The sequence below is a fragment of the Brienomyrus brachyistius genome, chromosome 8 (assembly GCF_023856365.1).
Source record: "Brienomyrus brachyistius isolate T26 chromosome 8, BBRACH_0.4, whole genome shotgun sequence".
Classification (NCBI taxonomy): Eukaryota; Metazoa; Chordata; class Actinopteri; order Osteoglossiformes; family Mormyridae; genus Brienomyrus; species Brienomyrus brachyistius.
In genome coordinates this window covers 29,268,644-29,284,824 of record NC_064540.1, presented here as the reverse complement: position 1 = coordinate 29,284,824, position 16,181 = coordinate 29,268,644, and the positions used below count along the sequence as shown (strand labels likewise).

Here is a 16,181-nt window from a genome sequence, read left to right as displayed (position 1 = left end):
GTGTATATTTATATGTCTCACTTTGAGATAACATAACAGCATCAAAAAAACAGGTGCAAAAACGACTGACCTTTGACCTGTACATAGATGGAGTGACGAATGCTGCCTATCTTGTTGTTGGCCATGCAGATGTACTCCCCTGAGTCCTCCTCAGATACGCTCACAATGTGCAATGTTTTGTTAAAATTCTCTAGCTTCACCTTCTGTCCAGGCAGGTCCCCGCCCTTCTTAAACCATTTGATACTTGGGGTTGGGCTACAGGAAGACAGTAGAATACTTTTCTGACACTGAAAAATGTCAACTAAGTAAAAATATATCCTTAAAGTCCTAAATAACCTGAACCTCACCCATCATACACAGCAACAATTTTCATATATAATTCAGAGTACCATGTGCAGGGACGGATTATGGGTTGTGTGGACCCCTAGGCAAAACGTTCGCGAGGCCCCCCCCCCCCCCCACCCCCCACCACCACCACCACCACCACCACCAGCACCACCACCACAAACACCACAATTCAAGGGCCCTTGGCAGCCAAACGCCCTCCCTATAGGGTCAGGGGCCCTTGTAGGCAGAGGATCAAAGAATGTAGGCCCTCTAAAATAGACAAACGAAAATACATTGTTGATAAGCGTTGCAAATTGTTTTGGGCTAGGGGCCCCACGGGCCCCCTGCACCCCAAGGGCCCCTGGGCAGCAGCCCCGCTGGCCTGGTCCGTAATCCGTCCCTGACCATGTGTATGTACTTTTTGATATTTTGTGACATAGTATATCAGTAATATTATTTGTATATATCTGTTTATGTCATTGTGCTCAGTGAGGAATTAATGTCATACAGCAGCAGAACATAATGGCTAAGTGTATATGTGTGTGTAAGTGTGCGTAAAGCAGTAACTTACAATCCGGCACCAATGCACTCCAGTAACAGTTCCTCCCCACGTAGAACCATCTTGGAGCTAGATGATCCTGTTGGAGACAAGAACGTGGGCGTAGTCTCAGCCACCCCACGGGCTATGGACAGAACAGTACAAAGAAATAAATCACTGGTCAGTACCAACAGAGAGGCCAAAGACATCACTCCAGACATATATATTTTGTAATGCTCAATCTGTGTTAATACATTTTCTGTGTAACTAATAATTGACATGAACTTGACGTTCACATTTAAATATTAAACATTAAGTTGATTTACTGTAGGTGTTTTAACCCTCTAGAGTTGACGGCATCGTCGGCGATGCCGTGTATCTTTCTTGTGTATTTCAGTTCATAACTCGCTGAAATCTTATTGTAGAAACATAAAAAACACTGACTAAATCCATAATCTGTCTTCTTTTTAAAACGTTCATTGTTGGAAGTATTAAAGTTTTTAAAATGAGGTTAAATCAGAAAAAGTAATCCATGTCACCTTTATTTGTTTTACCTGCATTATAAATAGCCGCATTTCCGCGTATTCAAATCGCATTCACATGGTCTTGTCTACTATCCATCCATCCATCCATTTTCCAAACCGCTCATCCAACTGGGTCGCGGGGGGTCCGGAGCCTATCCCGGAAGCAATGGGCACGAGGCTGGGAACAACCCAGGATGGGGGGTCAGCCCATCGCAGGGCACACTCACACACCATTCACTCACACATGCACACCTACGGGCAATTTAGCAACTCCAATTAGCCTCAGCATGTTTTTGGACTGTGGGGGGGAAACCGGAGTACCCGGTGGAAACCCCACGACGACATGGGGAGAACATGCAAACTCCACACACATGTGACCCAGGCGGAGACTCGAACCCGGGTCCCAGAGGTGTGAGGCAACAGTGCTAACCACTGCACTACCATGCCGCCGTCTTGTCTACTACTCCAGCGTTTCTCAAACCTATTCGTCCTGGGGACTAGTCATGTCAAGCTTTGGGGCTGGAGGGCCCTGCATAAACTACCGCCCCCAAACCCCCACCCCCGTAGATCTGCATAGATAGATAGATATTATTTACTATAAATAGATAGTAATAATAATAATAGTAACACTATTATTATTATTATTATCCATCCATCCATTTTCCAAACCGCTTATCCTATTGGGTCGCGGGGGGTCCGGAGCCTATCCCGGAATCAATGGGCACGAGGCAGGGAACAACCCAGGATGGGGGGCCAGCCCATCGCAGGGCACACTCACACACCATTCACTCACACATGCACACCTATGGGCAATTTAGCGACTCCAATTAGCCTCAGCATGTTTTTGGACTGTGGGGGGAAACCAGAGTACCTGGAGGAAACCCCACGACGACATGGGGAGAACATGCAAACTCCACACACATGTGACCCAGGCGGAGACTCGAACCCGGGTCCCAGAGGTGTGAGGCAACAGTGCTAACCACTGCACCACCATGCCGCCCCCTATTATTATTATTATTATTATTATTATTATTATTATTATTATTATTGTTATTATACCAGACCTGATCTGACTGAATCTAGATTGGTGCAGAAGCGAGGCTCCGTGGACCGGCAGGAACCCTCTCACGGTCCGTGGTCCATAGTTTGAGAAACGCTGTACTAGTCCACAGTAGCTTGGACTGCCATTGGAATTCCATTTGCTGCTTTTCCCTGGTTCCTGTTTACTTGTCAGTTCCTATTTCCTGGTTCGTACGTCCTGGTCAATTTTCTCTTAGTTACAGTCTTTTATGTTCACCAATCTTTCACACTTGAGTCCTTCCCTATACATTTTGTTCGTGAGCCATTTGTACACATTTGCTTGTTTAGTGTTTTTTATTTTTCTTCTTAGGCTGTCAGGAATTGCTCCTTGACAGGAAGGTTATATTAACTGACCATAGACACTACCATTTGCCCACTCAAAGAAAAATGAAAACTATCCCTGTAATTTTGCTTGACCTGGAAGTACTAGGTCAAGGAGTTGAACAGCAGGCTAGATCTTGATTGGGGTTTTCTGGGTAACATGGATATACTTGTGAGAATCTGTGTATAATATATCAGCTGGATTTCTGATACCAGTTTGCTTTTATTTTAAGTCCTGCCTCCTTGTTGTTATAGTCCTCTTGGTTCCTAATTCCTGGTTCTCGTCTTTATTTTTCACCAATCCTATATACTTCAGGCTTCCCCTGCATATCTCAGATTCAGATTCAAATTCAGATCCTTTATTGTCATTGTACAGAGTTCAATTAATTTTATTTTATATTAGGACATAAAACATCACACAGAACATAACAAATGATAGCATACACTCAGTGTAGACCTGTGTACCATAAATAGATGACTATGGTGCAATAAATGCAATTACCAGTACGATTAATACAGATAAAGTGCAGCTGGATGTAAATATTGCAGCATTGTTTAAAGTGAGCATAGTAACAAAAATTGACATATGAACTCATACCTAAGACAACACACAAAACGTAACATAATAAAATGTAAATAACATAAAACAATAATATGTTAGAATATCATAATAAATTAGAATACTGCAGTAAGGTTGCTGTAGACCCCAGGTTGGCATCACAGTCTAAAGTGTTAATTTCTTGTATGGCTCTGGAATATAAGCTATTCTTTAGTGTGTTTGTACATGAAATGATGGACCTGAACAGAGGGCAGCAACTCAAACAGAGGATGTCCAGGGTGGGAAGGATCCTTTGATATAGATATGTGTTTTAGTTTAATTCCAAAAGACTAATATTATTGCACACTTTGTAAAAACAACATGTTCAGGTAAGTTGTATCATTCATATTGTGGTTTAACTTGTGTCTTGTGTCTTGTGTTACATGCCGTGGTCATAAGAGCCTTCTCTAGACTAACCTTTCACACATTTTGAGTTTATAGCCTGTGAGGGAACTGCTGATTTGCCCAACAGAAGTATGTGCCACCTCCCTCAAGGAAAGGACTGGCTGCTTCTCCAGATAAAAAAGACAAGTTTTATTGCAGTTGACTTTGTAATGTAGAGGCAATATTTTTGTGGCAGTTCCAATTCTAATTCTGCTTAAATTTTGTTCAGTTCTGTTTAGGTGGTCTTATTCTATTTAGTTTGGTTGCATTTCTTAAACATGTGGAATAAATACATTATTAATATGTTTTTTGGGTCAAACTACTTACTGTTTCATAATAAAATGTAAATTCAGGTAGCTGGTCCTTCAGCCAAAGCTCATATTGGTCTTGGAATTCTCAGCTCTCTCTCTGTTTTTTGTAAACCTCAAGTCTGGAACCTTGGAGTTATTTTTGATAGAAACCACTTTTAACAGATTAACTCTGTAGTCAAGAGTAGTTATTTCCAGCTTCGCCTTTTAGCAAAGGTCAAGCCTTTTTTATTTTCTAGAGATCTTGAGAAAGCTACTCATGCGTTCATGTTTTCTCGGCTTAATTATTACAACTCATTGTATTCTCGGATCAGAAAATCCCTGTTACAGGTGTTCCAGAATGCAGCTGCTTGTTTTTTGGTTGGGGCAAGAAATTCTGATTCTGTTTCTCCAACACTAGCTTCTTTACATTGGCTGCCTATAAGTTGTCAAATTGATTTCAAATTTTCAATTGTTATTACTACTAGTGTGTCAGCGCTGGTGAGTAGTATGAAGTGAAGTGCTTGTGGGACTGGATAGATGATCCGGAAAGGACACAGGAATAACAATAAATGTGTGAAAAGTAAACTGATGTCATGAGGTCAAAGGTTAAAATAGCCACTTTGTATACACAACGTGTGTCATTAAATTACATCTATTTTTCATGTAGCAGAAGCTGATGAGAGAATCAAACCCCAGTCCTACGAGTGACAAGTGGAGAAACTAACCACTATACTACCAAGGATCAGCACATACAGAATATGTGTGTTAATAACATATAAGCATTACATTTACCAGTTAAAATTCACCATCTCTTCCTTTTGGAGCTGACTATCACAGCTACTACTCAGCACATTCTCAACAGTCTTTGAACTGCCCTAAGAAGCAAGTACTATAAATGTGGAAACAAGCTAAAAACATTCTGAGCCACAACACTTATTAGCAACTATTGCAAAAATAATAAGCATGTGCTGCTTATAATAGAGTAAAACTGGTGACACTAAGTCCAATTTAGTTTTACTGTAAGTGCCTAAATTAAGCTGCAATTCAGTCTAATACAACACACACCTTGATAGAGAACTTTTGCCAAAACAAATGCCTTCCACAGATGCACGCAAACCTCGACTGCAACCTCATCACTATACTGTACAACCCACAATGCGCAGTACTTCAGTTTGGTTTTAAACTGCAAATGAAACAATAGCAGATCTCTGTGGGGAATGAAACTTCTTTTGTCAACAGTTACAAACAAAGCGAGGTTTCATCTGAAACTGCCCTTTGTACCTGATGTGCACTTCAAAGCCTCATACTATTATGTGATGGAGACTTGCTACCTTAACACCTATATACTTGTGCATATACGTACTTGATACGTGTATATGACCTTTGTTTTGTATTGCTTATCTTTATGTAATTGTTATGTTATTTTTGTACAACTTATGTCCTCTTTTTGTGTCAGATAGTGAGGGTGAGTGCTTTTTGTTTTGAATCATTTTCTCATTTTGTTTGATTAGAAATGAAGTTGTGGAAGTATATATTTACAAGCCACTTGTGTTTGTGGTGTTTCTTAAATTTGATCAAATTACATCGTTTTTGTGTTTGAATCAGACAATGTATGCCTATGCATTTCTTTTATGTTCATACTCATAGACATAAAAGGGTTGTAATACTTTCCATTTTGTTATAAAATTAGTAAAAAAAAAATATTGTCACTGATTTGTTTCACAAAAAAATGTGCTTTCAGACTCAGAGGTACTTGGTTGACTGGTAGCTTATTGCTATGAGGCGAGTTGTGAATTCCTTCGCTGCCATTTTTAAAAAGATAACACTTAGAAATCTAACTTTGGTTTGATAAACTGAACAGCACCTGAATAAACTATGTAGGGAATGGGAGTCTTAGTAAACATGTATACTAAAAATAAACATACTCTGTTAAACACACTAATTGCACATATGATAGCATTACAATGCAGCAAACACCTAAAGAATGAGAGTGATAGGTGTCTACCTCACTGCTTTATACAATAAACTACAAAATTTCTTCACTTTCTGTACAATACACCACCAATGCAGGCTATAACTGAACTCTTACAAGATTGACCAATGTTTTTTTTTTTATGAACCTGACAAAATGATTGAGGTTAATATGAAATCCATAATTAATATTATAAAATGTTTTATAGTGATATGGGACTGTAAGGATGAAAATATGTGCACGCTTAGATTATTAGCATTGCACGACTCCCTCGTCCTTGTAGGGGGAATAATAATGGCTATTGTTAGAGGTGTCAAGAAAAGCTTCAAAAATTAGCCATTCTTCAGACACAGCTTTCATACTGTATATTATGCTGAGGCTAGGGTTGGGGCGTCATTGTCTCAAGCCTTTGAGGGGCATGTAGGAAGACTTGGCCACTGTGTGTTTAGCAGTTGCACATGGACCAACAGTGCCACACACAATATAGCCTGTCTCTGGGCCTCAATGGCCCATGTCATTTTCCAGGCAGAGGAGGCTGAGGCATGCTTTGGAAGTGTGCTGATGATGGAGCCTTATGCTGTACACAAGACCCACCTCTGCATGGACAGAATCAAATGGATTCACAGCCCTCACTGGGTCAAGGCTGACTTTCTATGCCCAGCAAAAGGTCTCATTCTGTCTAAAGCTGGTTTATATTATTTTCTTTAATGTAAGATGACAGCTATTGCCCATGAGAACTTAGAACAGAAGAGGCACTTTATTCAACTCTGCAAGGAAACTGGGGAGTTCTTGTACATCCCATCTTACTCTCCATGTAAGAGACACAAATGTATTTATATACCGGTGAGAGAAAGTTTCAAAGTCAGTATGTAGGGCCAGACAGCATCCAGCACCCCTGGAGCAGTTGGCATGATTACTGTGTAAATACTCAGGTTATATTATTGCTCTGCTTGCTACAGGATTTGAAACCACAGCCATTCACAGATCCATAACTCACTGAGCCCCAAGTTGACAGATATGCAAGTACCTTGTAAAATTGACTGGATTTTAGGTTTATTTGTGCCACTATTTTTGTAAAAAAAATATTTTACTATTTTTGTGTGCAGTATTGAATGAGCAATGAACTTCCTGCCAAATATCTAAGTGATTCAAGATACAGCTGGACTGCTGATATAAGTCATGCTATATTTGCTAGACACCAGTAGCTGGCAAATATGAAAGCATTTTTGGTGGGAGTTTCTGGGAATGATCTCACAACTGCTAGGTTATGTCTGGATGCTTGGTCGGATGGTTAGAACTGCTGGTTAGAACTCAGGGCAATGAGCAGGTTATAAGGTGCTAGGTAGTTAGTCTATTTATCTGGAAATTTATGCAGAGACTCACCACTGTATGAGTCAGTTTGGTTGAGAGAAGAAACACCTGATGTGTCATTATAGGTCTCCTCTGTAACACATTCAACACCAAAACCATTAACATCCAAAGGAGCAAAACCAACACTCAAACATCTGTGCACATGAATGAGGTGTTTTTTCAAGGGAATGAACTAGGGCTGCTGCAATTAGTCAATAATATGCATTGACGTCAATATTATAATCGATGCATGTTTTTAAAATTATTTTAACAAAATTACCTTAATGGTTTCTAAAACGCTTCAGTCCATTACAACAATTGTTTTCCTTTGATATCACTATGCAATCATCTGAGTGATTCAAACAAAGAGGTGCTTTGTACACTGTATAGAATTTCAATGGCATACCATAGTGTCACTAGCACTATACACAAGCATCTGAAGAAGGAAACACACAAACACTATTCTGAATGATGGACTGCCAGAAAAGGGCAAAACCACCCTGTTGTATATTCACGTTTATTAAATTACCATTTGTACTGAGTAGGGGAGTTTCTAGCTATTGAAAATATCAGGGGCTAAGTTAAGGGTTTCACTTTTTCTATTTTGAAGAAAGATTGCCATCGGGACTAAAATATTCGGGGCTATAGCCTTGAGTGATTGGAGCTTTGTAAATATCTTTTATTCTTGTAGCTGCTAAATATACTCATTATTAAAACCATAAAGTTTTCAGCCTGCTACCTTAGAATCTCCATTGAATAAGTGTTAGAGAATCATTTAGGCTAAAATCTAGGCCTAGTCTACACCACACTTGACAGTGCCGGTGTATGTGTTCATGCATGTTGGGCTTGTGGGGACCAGTGTCATTACCATAAACTAAAAGTGAAGCTAAAACAGACACTATATAAAAGAAAATAATTTGTCAACTGAAATAGAAACTAAAAATATATTTACAAAAAATAAGTGCCGGATTTTAATCAGCAAAAAGTATGGCCACAGCACCAACATATTTTAACCTTGTTTATCCATAATTTCTCCTCTTTTAAAAAGTTGTTTTTTTCACTGCGGCTTCAGTGCTTATCGCTTCCATGATTTACCAAAACAGTAGCATGTGGTGCTTTGCTAAATGAATTTAATAAGCATGAATATACGTCGAATTTATACAGATTACTTACTTTTGGACATCACAATATGCATCTCATTAATATTTTATACATAGCATTAATCTGCTAATCCAATTGTGGGTGAAAAATACGTCCATATGGTGCCGGCATCCATTATCTAAAGCCCTGCAATGACATACAGTTTGTTATTGTCAAAATAAAATTTATTTAACTTAAATGGAAAATTTGATTTTATGGAGGAAAATTAATCGTTTACATTAATCAGCCAATCAGCAAAATAGTATATAAATTAATTGACCGTCTTTAGTAGCCCTAGAATAAACAAACCATCGACCTGCTGTTTAAGAATTTAAAAGACTGCATCATAACAATCATAATGAATTAAATCCTGTCTATATTCCATTTCTTGAGACAGTCACCTTCACTAGGGCTCAAATCTCTCCTTTTACTCTTGATCCCTCAGTCTCTGTTCCCTGCCCTGCCGTGTTTGACAGGTTTGAGCCTGTGACATTGTCCTATTTAGAGGAGATTGTTGGTCGTTTGAAGCCTGCTGGGTCTCCAAAAAATACTGTCCCTCCTAAACTCTTTAAAGAGGTTTTGCCCACAGTTGGACCTTTGGTTCTTAAACTGATAAATCACAGTTTGTTGTCAGGTGTGGTCCCTACGGATTTTAAACATGCAGTAGTCAAACCGCTGATTAAAAAACCTGCTCTTGCATTTAATTTTTATGCTGATGACTGTCAGATCTATTTCCCTTTAAAGAAAGAAGGAACATACTCTGTGCAGCCATTACTTCAGTGTCTTGACATTAAAGCCTGGATGGCTCTTTTTAAAACTTTTTAAAATTTAATGATAAGAAGACTGAGGTGATGAGTTTTGGTAACCCTACTGGGACCCCAAATGTGTATTTAGATTCCTTGGACCAGTATAAAAAGCAAGTTGTCAGGAACCTGGGGGTTAATGTGGACGCTGAGCTCAAGTTTGACAGTCAAATTAAGGCAGTTTTAAAATCAAGCTTCTTCTAACTGAGGCAGCTGGCTAAAATAAAGCCAATTCTTTCTCAGCAACACTTTGAGACCGAAATCCATGCCTTTGTGACCACCCGGCTGGATTACTGTAATGCACTTTATATAGGGATCAGTGCTTCATCTATCGTTCACCTCCAGAGGGTGCAAAATGCTGCTGCTCATCTTTTAACTGGCACTCAGAAGTTTGAGCACATTTCCCCCATTTTAGCTTCACTCCACTGGCTACCCATTTCTTTTCGGATACATTTTAAAATTCTTTTGTTTGCTTTTAAAGTCCTCCATGGCCTTGCCCCATCCTATCTCTCAGAGCTGCTACTGCCTTATACACCCATCCGTTCTCTCAGGTCAGCCAATCAGCTGCTCCTGAATGTCCCCAGGGCTAAGCATAAACTTACAGGAGACCCTGCTTTTGCTATAGCAGCTCCCAAACTGTGGAACAATCTGCCTTTAGAGATTAGACAGGCCTCTTCTCTGTCTGTTTTTAAATCACTACTGAAAACCCATTTCTATACCCTGGCCTTTGACACCTTTTGAGATGTTTGCTTTGGCTTATTTTTTTGACTGTTTTATTTAGTTATATGCTTTAATATAGATCTTTTATTTATTATATGTTTTATTTTGTTTTAATTTTTTTATGTTACTGTGTTGTTTTATCTATTTTTCTTAATTTATTTACTGTACAGCACTTTGGTCCTGTACAGGTTGTTTAAAGTGCTTTATAAATAAAGCTGGATTGGATTGGATCAAATCCAAATTCCTACTGCCAAGTATATACCTGCAGCAAAAAACACCCCTATAGCCATAGTTATTTTTTAGTCCGATCAGAATTTCCTGGCAAAATGCACCTTAAATGCCACAGGGAGACTTGCAGAGAAAAAAATAAACAACAATAGAGCTCATTGCCACATTTGTAACACATTTGTAAAGCTCAGAGCATTGTGGAAACCAGGCTCCCAAATCTAGATACAGCTTATGCTAGGCATTTATGCAAGACAGCCAGCAACATTATCAAGAACTCAACCCAACGAGGCCACAAACTGTTTGCTCCTCTCCCATTGGGTAAACGATACAAGACCATCAGGACATGTACGAACGGCCTACAGCCTCTTCCACAGAGCTGTAGCCCCTATCACACCCCCCTTTCCCACACAACCACACACCACAAACAGTCACCTTTGTACCTTTTCCTTGGAGTGGTAACAACATACCAAGTGCAGGGCTGCAATGTACATGGAGCCTATCGCAAGCAGGAGATGTTAGCCCTTCAAGGGCACACACTCACAGTCAAACACCATGGAGTGACAGACAGAAATTCATCAAACTGCATGTCTTCAAAGTGCGGGAGGAAATCCAAGCCATTATGGAAGAGTGAAATGCATTGCTATCCACTAAGTCACTGAACTGTCCCTGGTGTGTTATTATTATAATCAACATCATTGATAGCTCACCTTTATATGCAAATAAATATACAGTCAACATACAAATGCAGATAATCCTAAGAACCTGACTTCTGTGATGTAAACTGCCATAGCAAAGAAACACCCCTGGATGGCCATACATCACTGAAAGACACCATAAATAGTAGAAGAATATCTACTCATCCTGTGGATACAGCCAGCCAAAGCATCAACATTCAGTATTCAGCTACAAATAAGCAGTCATGCATGAGGTATAATAGTCAAGACTCACTTGTGAGCACTTTGAGCGTGAAAGGATTCTTCTGTTGGATGGTATGGGTGAATAGGAATCTGGCATTGCAGCTGTAGTCTGTTGCAGCATCCTTTGCCAGGACATTGGAGAAGTACAGGTCACCATTCAACCCCATGGACACCCGCTGGTCCTGAGTGATAGGCTGCATGGCTTTAAATAAATTGATAGAATCAGACTGAAATTATGCTACCAATAATGTCAGAACTACATACAAATAAAAAAAACACATTATTTTCCAGTATTCTGTCTCAGTTTACTGAATACTGTGCTGTCGAGTGCTACAATGTTACATACATGATATATAAGCACAATTCCCACATACCCATAATTTTTAAAAAGAAAAGAACAAAATCTCTGAATGACTGATGTTCTAACTCTGTGATTGTGCCTTGGTAGCTTAAGGATAAAGAGCACTGTCCTAGTAAAATTCTGCAGTTTCAATGTTGAGGGTCAAACAGACAATACTGTAGAGGCCCTAGTAGTGCTAGCTCAGCCTTTTCAGGGCTATCCCTGTGTGCTAAGCTGGTTCAGCACTAAAAGAAATTGCAAGATGGATACAGAAATGGAAGGTGGGGAACAGAACTGACCACTATTCATCCAGAAGGTATGGGGTGGCGGGAGCCCAGGAGGTGGGTTGCAGGTCAGTACAAGTGGTGATCCCTCAGTGACAACCACTGGCTCCAAGACCTCTTTGGGCCATAGTGGAGACTCTGTTACAGATATAAATCAAACAGAATAGTTCATTAAAACCCCCCATATCAATACAAAGGAGATTCACCACAAGTTTAAATAAATAACAAAATCACATCTGTAGGGTTCTAACAAGAGGTAAGAACACTAACTACATGAGGCTTATGGTTGTTTCAGAAAGTTTATGATGAAAGGTAAGGCAGAACACAACATATTCTTGAACATGTGTGTCTGTAATGGACTGTTAATTTCCATACTCGAGACTCTGAGAAGGATCTTGTTGGAGATTGCTGTGCCAAAGTCATTGGAGGCAGAGCACTGGTACTCCCCCTCGTAGTCCTCGGGACGCCCACCACTGCGAAAGCTAATTTCCAGTGTTCCAGACCGTTTGCGCATTGACACACGTGGATCTTTCATCACGTTGAAGAACTTGCCATTCCGACGCCATGAGAAACTGCAACAAAAAAAGACAGACCCTTTAGGTCATACTGTACCCTCAAGGACATTGTAAGTAAATGAACTGTAATATAATATATTCTTGCTTTAAATATTCCCCACCTGTTTCCAGTAACTTCCATTATCTGGTCACTAACTGATGAAAATTGCAACACTGCTATCAAATATTTAAATGCACAATAAAACACTATCAAGGATATTTAAGGTACTGAAAATAATTTTATAAAAAGCAAATGTGCATTCAATATAAACAATAAAACTAAAAAATGTTCTAATAACCATCAGTATAACACATAGTATAGTACAATGTCTGCATTATGGAAAAAACTAAATTGGGGGAACAAATACCTTTTGAATGGTGTCATTGTTCTCAGCTAGTCAAAGACTTATGCAACAGAAGATAAAGGCACATTGTAGCTGCCTGTGCCAGTTCCACCTGGACATTCCATTAGATGGGGCCTTGTGTAACTGTTTGTCCATGCTTGTGCATGCACATGTGTGTTCACATAAGGAAAGGTACTCCGTTGTGCCTGACCCAGAGTTTCACATTGTCTGAAATGTTCTTCAGTGTTTGTGCATGGCCTGATGCCCATTATTCCCAATTATAGTTGGATTAGGAGAGGAAACAGAGACGAAGAGTCGTATACAGTGACAAGAGTGTGAAGAGAGCATGAGACATAGAGAGCTTGCTGAGATAAAGAGAGAGACGAGAGAGAGAGGGCAGCACAGAGAACGAGGTACAGCAGCCCTTTGTTTACTCTTACACTGGTACAGGATTCCCCTTGGCCTCACACTCGATGATGATGTTATCTCTAGGATCCACAATGTAGTCCTTCAGAGACTGCTTGACAATAGTAGGGGGCTGCTTTACTGTGGGTGAACAGAGTGTGAATTAGCTGCTCTGGGCTTGCCCATGCATGATACTGATCCCAAGTGAGACTCACCCCAGGCATTAATATTTGAGACATACTTTTGATAATTAAATATGTTAACTTTAACTGTCAGAATATTTCAGATATGGAGACCACATACTTTACAAAATGTATCTAAGAAATTTTATTTTGCATGCTATTTTTTCATTTTGCTCCTTCTCTGTCCAACTGATGCAAAATGTATTTGCAATCACCAATAAAAATTGCAGCTTCATACACTTGAATGTAGATGCATACTTTTATGGATTCATGACAGTGAATACTATACACTTGGCAGAATCAATGACATGTAATGAAAACAATGCGGATTAATAAAGGTTAATTAGGACTTACGGTCTTGCTGGATCTTTGCTGTTAAATTTCCAGAGCCAGAGATAATGAGAAGAGTGAGGAGATGAGTAGTGTTAAAAGGGCCATGGGTTAAAATTACATACAGGTCAATTAGTGTACTGCTTTAGGTTTGCATGGTCAGACATTTCCAAACACACATGGTTTTTATATTTCATGTCTTCGCATTAGCAATTTGTGCAATAATGCATAGATTTTCACTTTTGGACAAAAGACCTAATCCAACCTGTCACTCTGCTTGCTAAAACACTGAAGACAGATGAATTTAAAGACATCTTAGGAATGCACTGGAAGCCAGATGTAGCTTGAAAAAAAATTGTTGCTTAAAATTATATATTGACAAAAGAAACAACAGGCATATCTGCTACATCAACCAGACCCTTGATATCTGTGCCCTCCTTGTTCCAGTGAAAAGTTCTTTATTAGCATTCAACGGCACAAAAATGACACAGATACCTGTTATTTAAAAAAGGAAAACAATTTTAACTTGTGAAATCTACACTCTTGTACACTTACCCTGCTCCTTCAAATCAATCATATCACACCATTAATGGTAGGAAATGTATGAGGAGTAACAGACAACACTAACAAAAGAAAACAACTAAACAAACCAAAAACTTTTTTTTAATTACTCAACAGAAAATCAATAAAGGCACTAAACTATTGGACATGATGTGTGACAATATATGTGAGGTAGGGCTAGGTGATATGGCAAAATATGATTTTTTTTTGTATCAGTCAATATCAATAATTATCATGATATATGCCATTATTTCTTTACTTGAAGGCTCCATTTTTCTTAAAATTCCCTTACAATCCCCTTAAACAGATTCAGAACTTGTGAAAGATGACTAATTGAATGGACTGTAAACTGGAATATAAATATAAAAAATCAGTCATACAAAAATGAACTTTTTTGTCATAGGGTGCAATGATGTTACTGGTTTAGTTTAGTTATTATACTTTTTATTATAGTACAGTGTTATTATCATTTCAGCTTTTATCATTTATGATTAGTTAGTTATTTTGCTTTTAAACATGTATTTGTTTTTAGCTTTCATGCATTTTAGTTTCAGGGTAAGTTTTAGTAATTTTATAATTTTTTTTGCAGGGATAATTCAATATTAATGTACTCATTTCTCAGCACTCAAAATGGACAAAACATGCTCATGGTATTATTATCTATGTTTCCTTGAATGTTTACAATCAAAAAGAAAAATTGACTAAATCATTTCTTTAGCTAAACAGTATTTAAAAATTATTTTTAAAAGTATTTTACATTTTCTTCTTTCAGTTTTGGAAGCAATATTTATAGTTTCCATTTGGTTGTTTTTTTAATTTTGTTTTTGTATCTTATTTTATTTCATTGTTACAAACATTTTTTTATAGTTTCTGTCAACGATACTTTGGTAACATCAGCAACTACTGACAGTACAGTTTGTTGCAGTGTTTTGTCTCTGACTTCCGCACTGCTCAGGTTTGATATGGTATTCTATTTTGAACCAGTACAGGACTATCAATGACATATGTCCTGAGGACCTTGGGAGGAGGGGCTATTTCTTCAGATTGACATTGGAAACCCTATGACTGGTAATACTTTGAGTCGTGAAACAAGTATTTTAAGTTTTAGCTGGCAAGTTTACAATACAGAGCACCAGAGTTGAAAGGGTCAGTTCACCCTAAAACTGAAAAAGGTATGTTTCAGTGGGGTTTCAGTACTTTCTATCCATCTACGTCATTCTGCTGGGAGATGCCAACTTTTGGAGATATCAACCGTTGAAATGTCAGTCTTCTCTCAAATATAATGGGAATGTACCGTATGGTATTCTTCTGTAGTGGTTAAAGTGCCAAAAAAATATATTAAAAAATTCAGCAGCAATGTCTCTTACCAGAAATCATGACCTGGTTATTGCATATAATCCACAGACTTTGTACAAAAAATTTGTATAGTGAAAATGTACGAACTATTTACTTCTACTGAACTTCACACACCAGTCATATCACTGTGCAGAAAATACGAGCACAAGCACCCTGGTGATTTCATTCTGTGCAGTGACACAATTGGTGCATGGTAAAATATTATTCTATAAAAATGCTATATGTGTATGTAGCGAACAGGCCGTCCAGCCTTGGACCCATAACCTTTACGTCCAAAGCAACAGTGCTACCCACTGCTCTACCATGCTTTACATTTGTTGCTACATTATTATCCATAGTTGTTATAATAGTGGTTGTAGTGGTGGGATATCAGGCCCAAAATTGATACTACTATGAGTGAATCCCTATTATAAATAAATATATGAATTTTACATTCTAACAAAAGAGCAGAATCTAATCATAAAATCTTCCAAGCGTAACAGGGCAGGAGGAAACCTGCTATATAACTGCAATATATATCACAACTGTGATAAATCACAAAATATAAAGTTATGATTAAATTGTTAAAATTAATTTTAGTGTTTGTGTGTGTGCATGCTACCATGTGTGAGTGTGTGTATCTGTTTGAATTGT

General features: G+C 38.5%; 1 protein-coding gene across 22 annotated transcripts in view; it reads right to left on the bottom strand.

Annotated features, from left to right (window-relative positions):
• Positions 1 to 16,181, bottom strand: part of nfasca (neurofascin homolog (chicken) a) — a 100,309-nt gene that overhangs the window by 33,730 nt on the left and 50,398 nt on the right. For 14 of the 22 annotated variants that reach the window (XR_007399288.1, XM_049022459.1, XM_049022457.1 and 11 more), the window contains 8 exons: positions 13,656 to 13,673; positions 13,155 to 13,260; positions 12,192 to 12,388; positions 11,832 to 11,954; positions 11,224 to 11,394; positions 7,418 to 7,477; positions 899 to 1,010; positions 71 to 255 (listed from right to left, as the gene is read on the bottom strand). Coding sequence is in view for 21 of the 22 variants with exons in the window: in XM_049022459.1 (XP_048878416.1) it covers positions 71 to 255; positions 899 to 1,010; positions 7,418 to 7,477; positions 11,224 to 11,394; positions 11,832 to 11,954; positions 12,192 to 12,388; positions 13,155 to 13,260; positions 13,656 to 13,673 (972 nt within the window). In the remaining variant the exon portion in view is untranslated. The remainder of the gene's footprint in view (positions 1 to 70; positions 256 to 898; positions 1,011 to 7,417; positions 7,478 to 11,223; positions 11,395 to 11,831; positions 11,955 to 12,191; positions 12,389 to 13,154; positions 13,261 to 13,655; positions 13,674 to 16,181) is intronic. The other 8 variants (XM_049022464.1, XM_049022476.1, XM_049022474.1 and 5 more) reach the window with 3 other exon arrangements.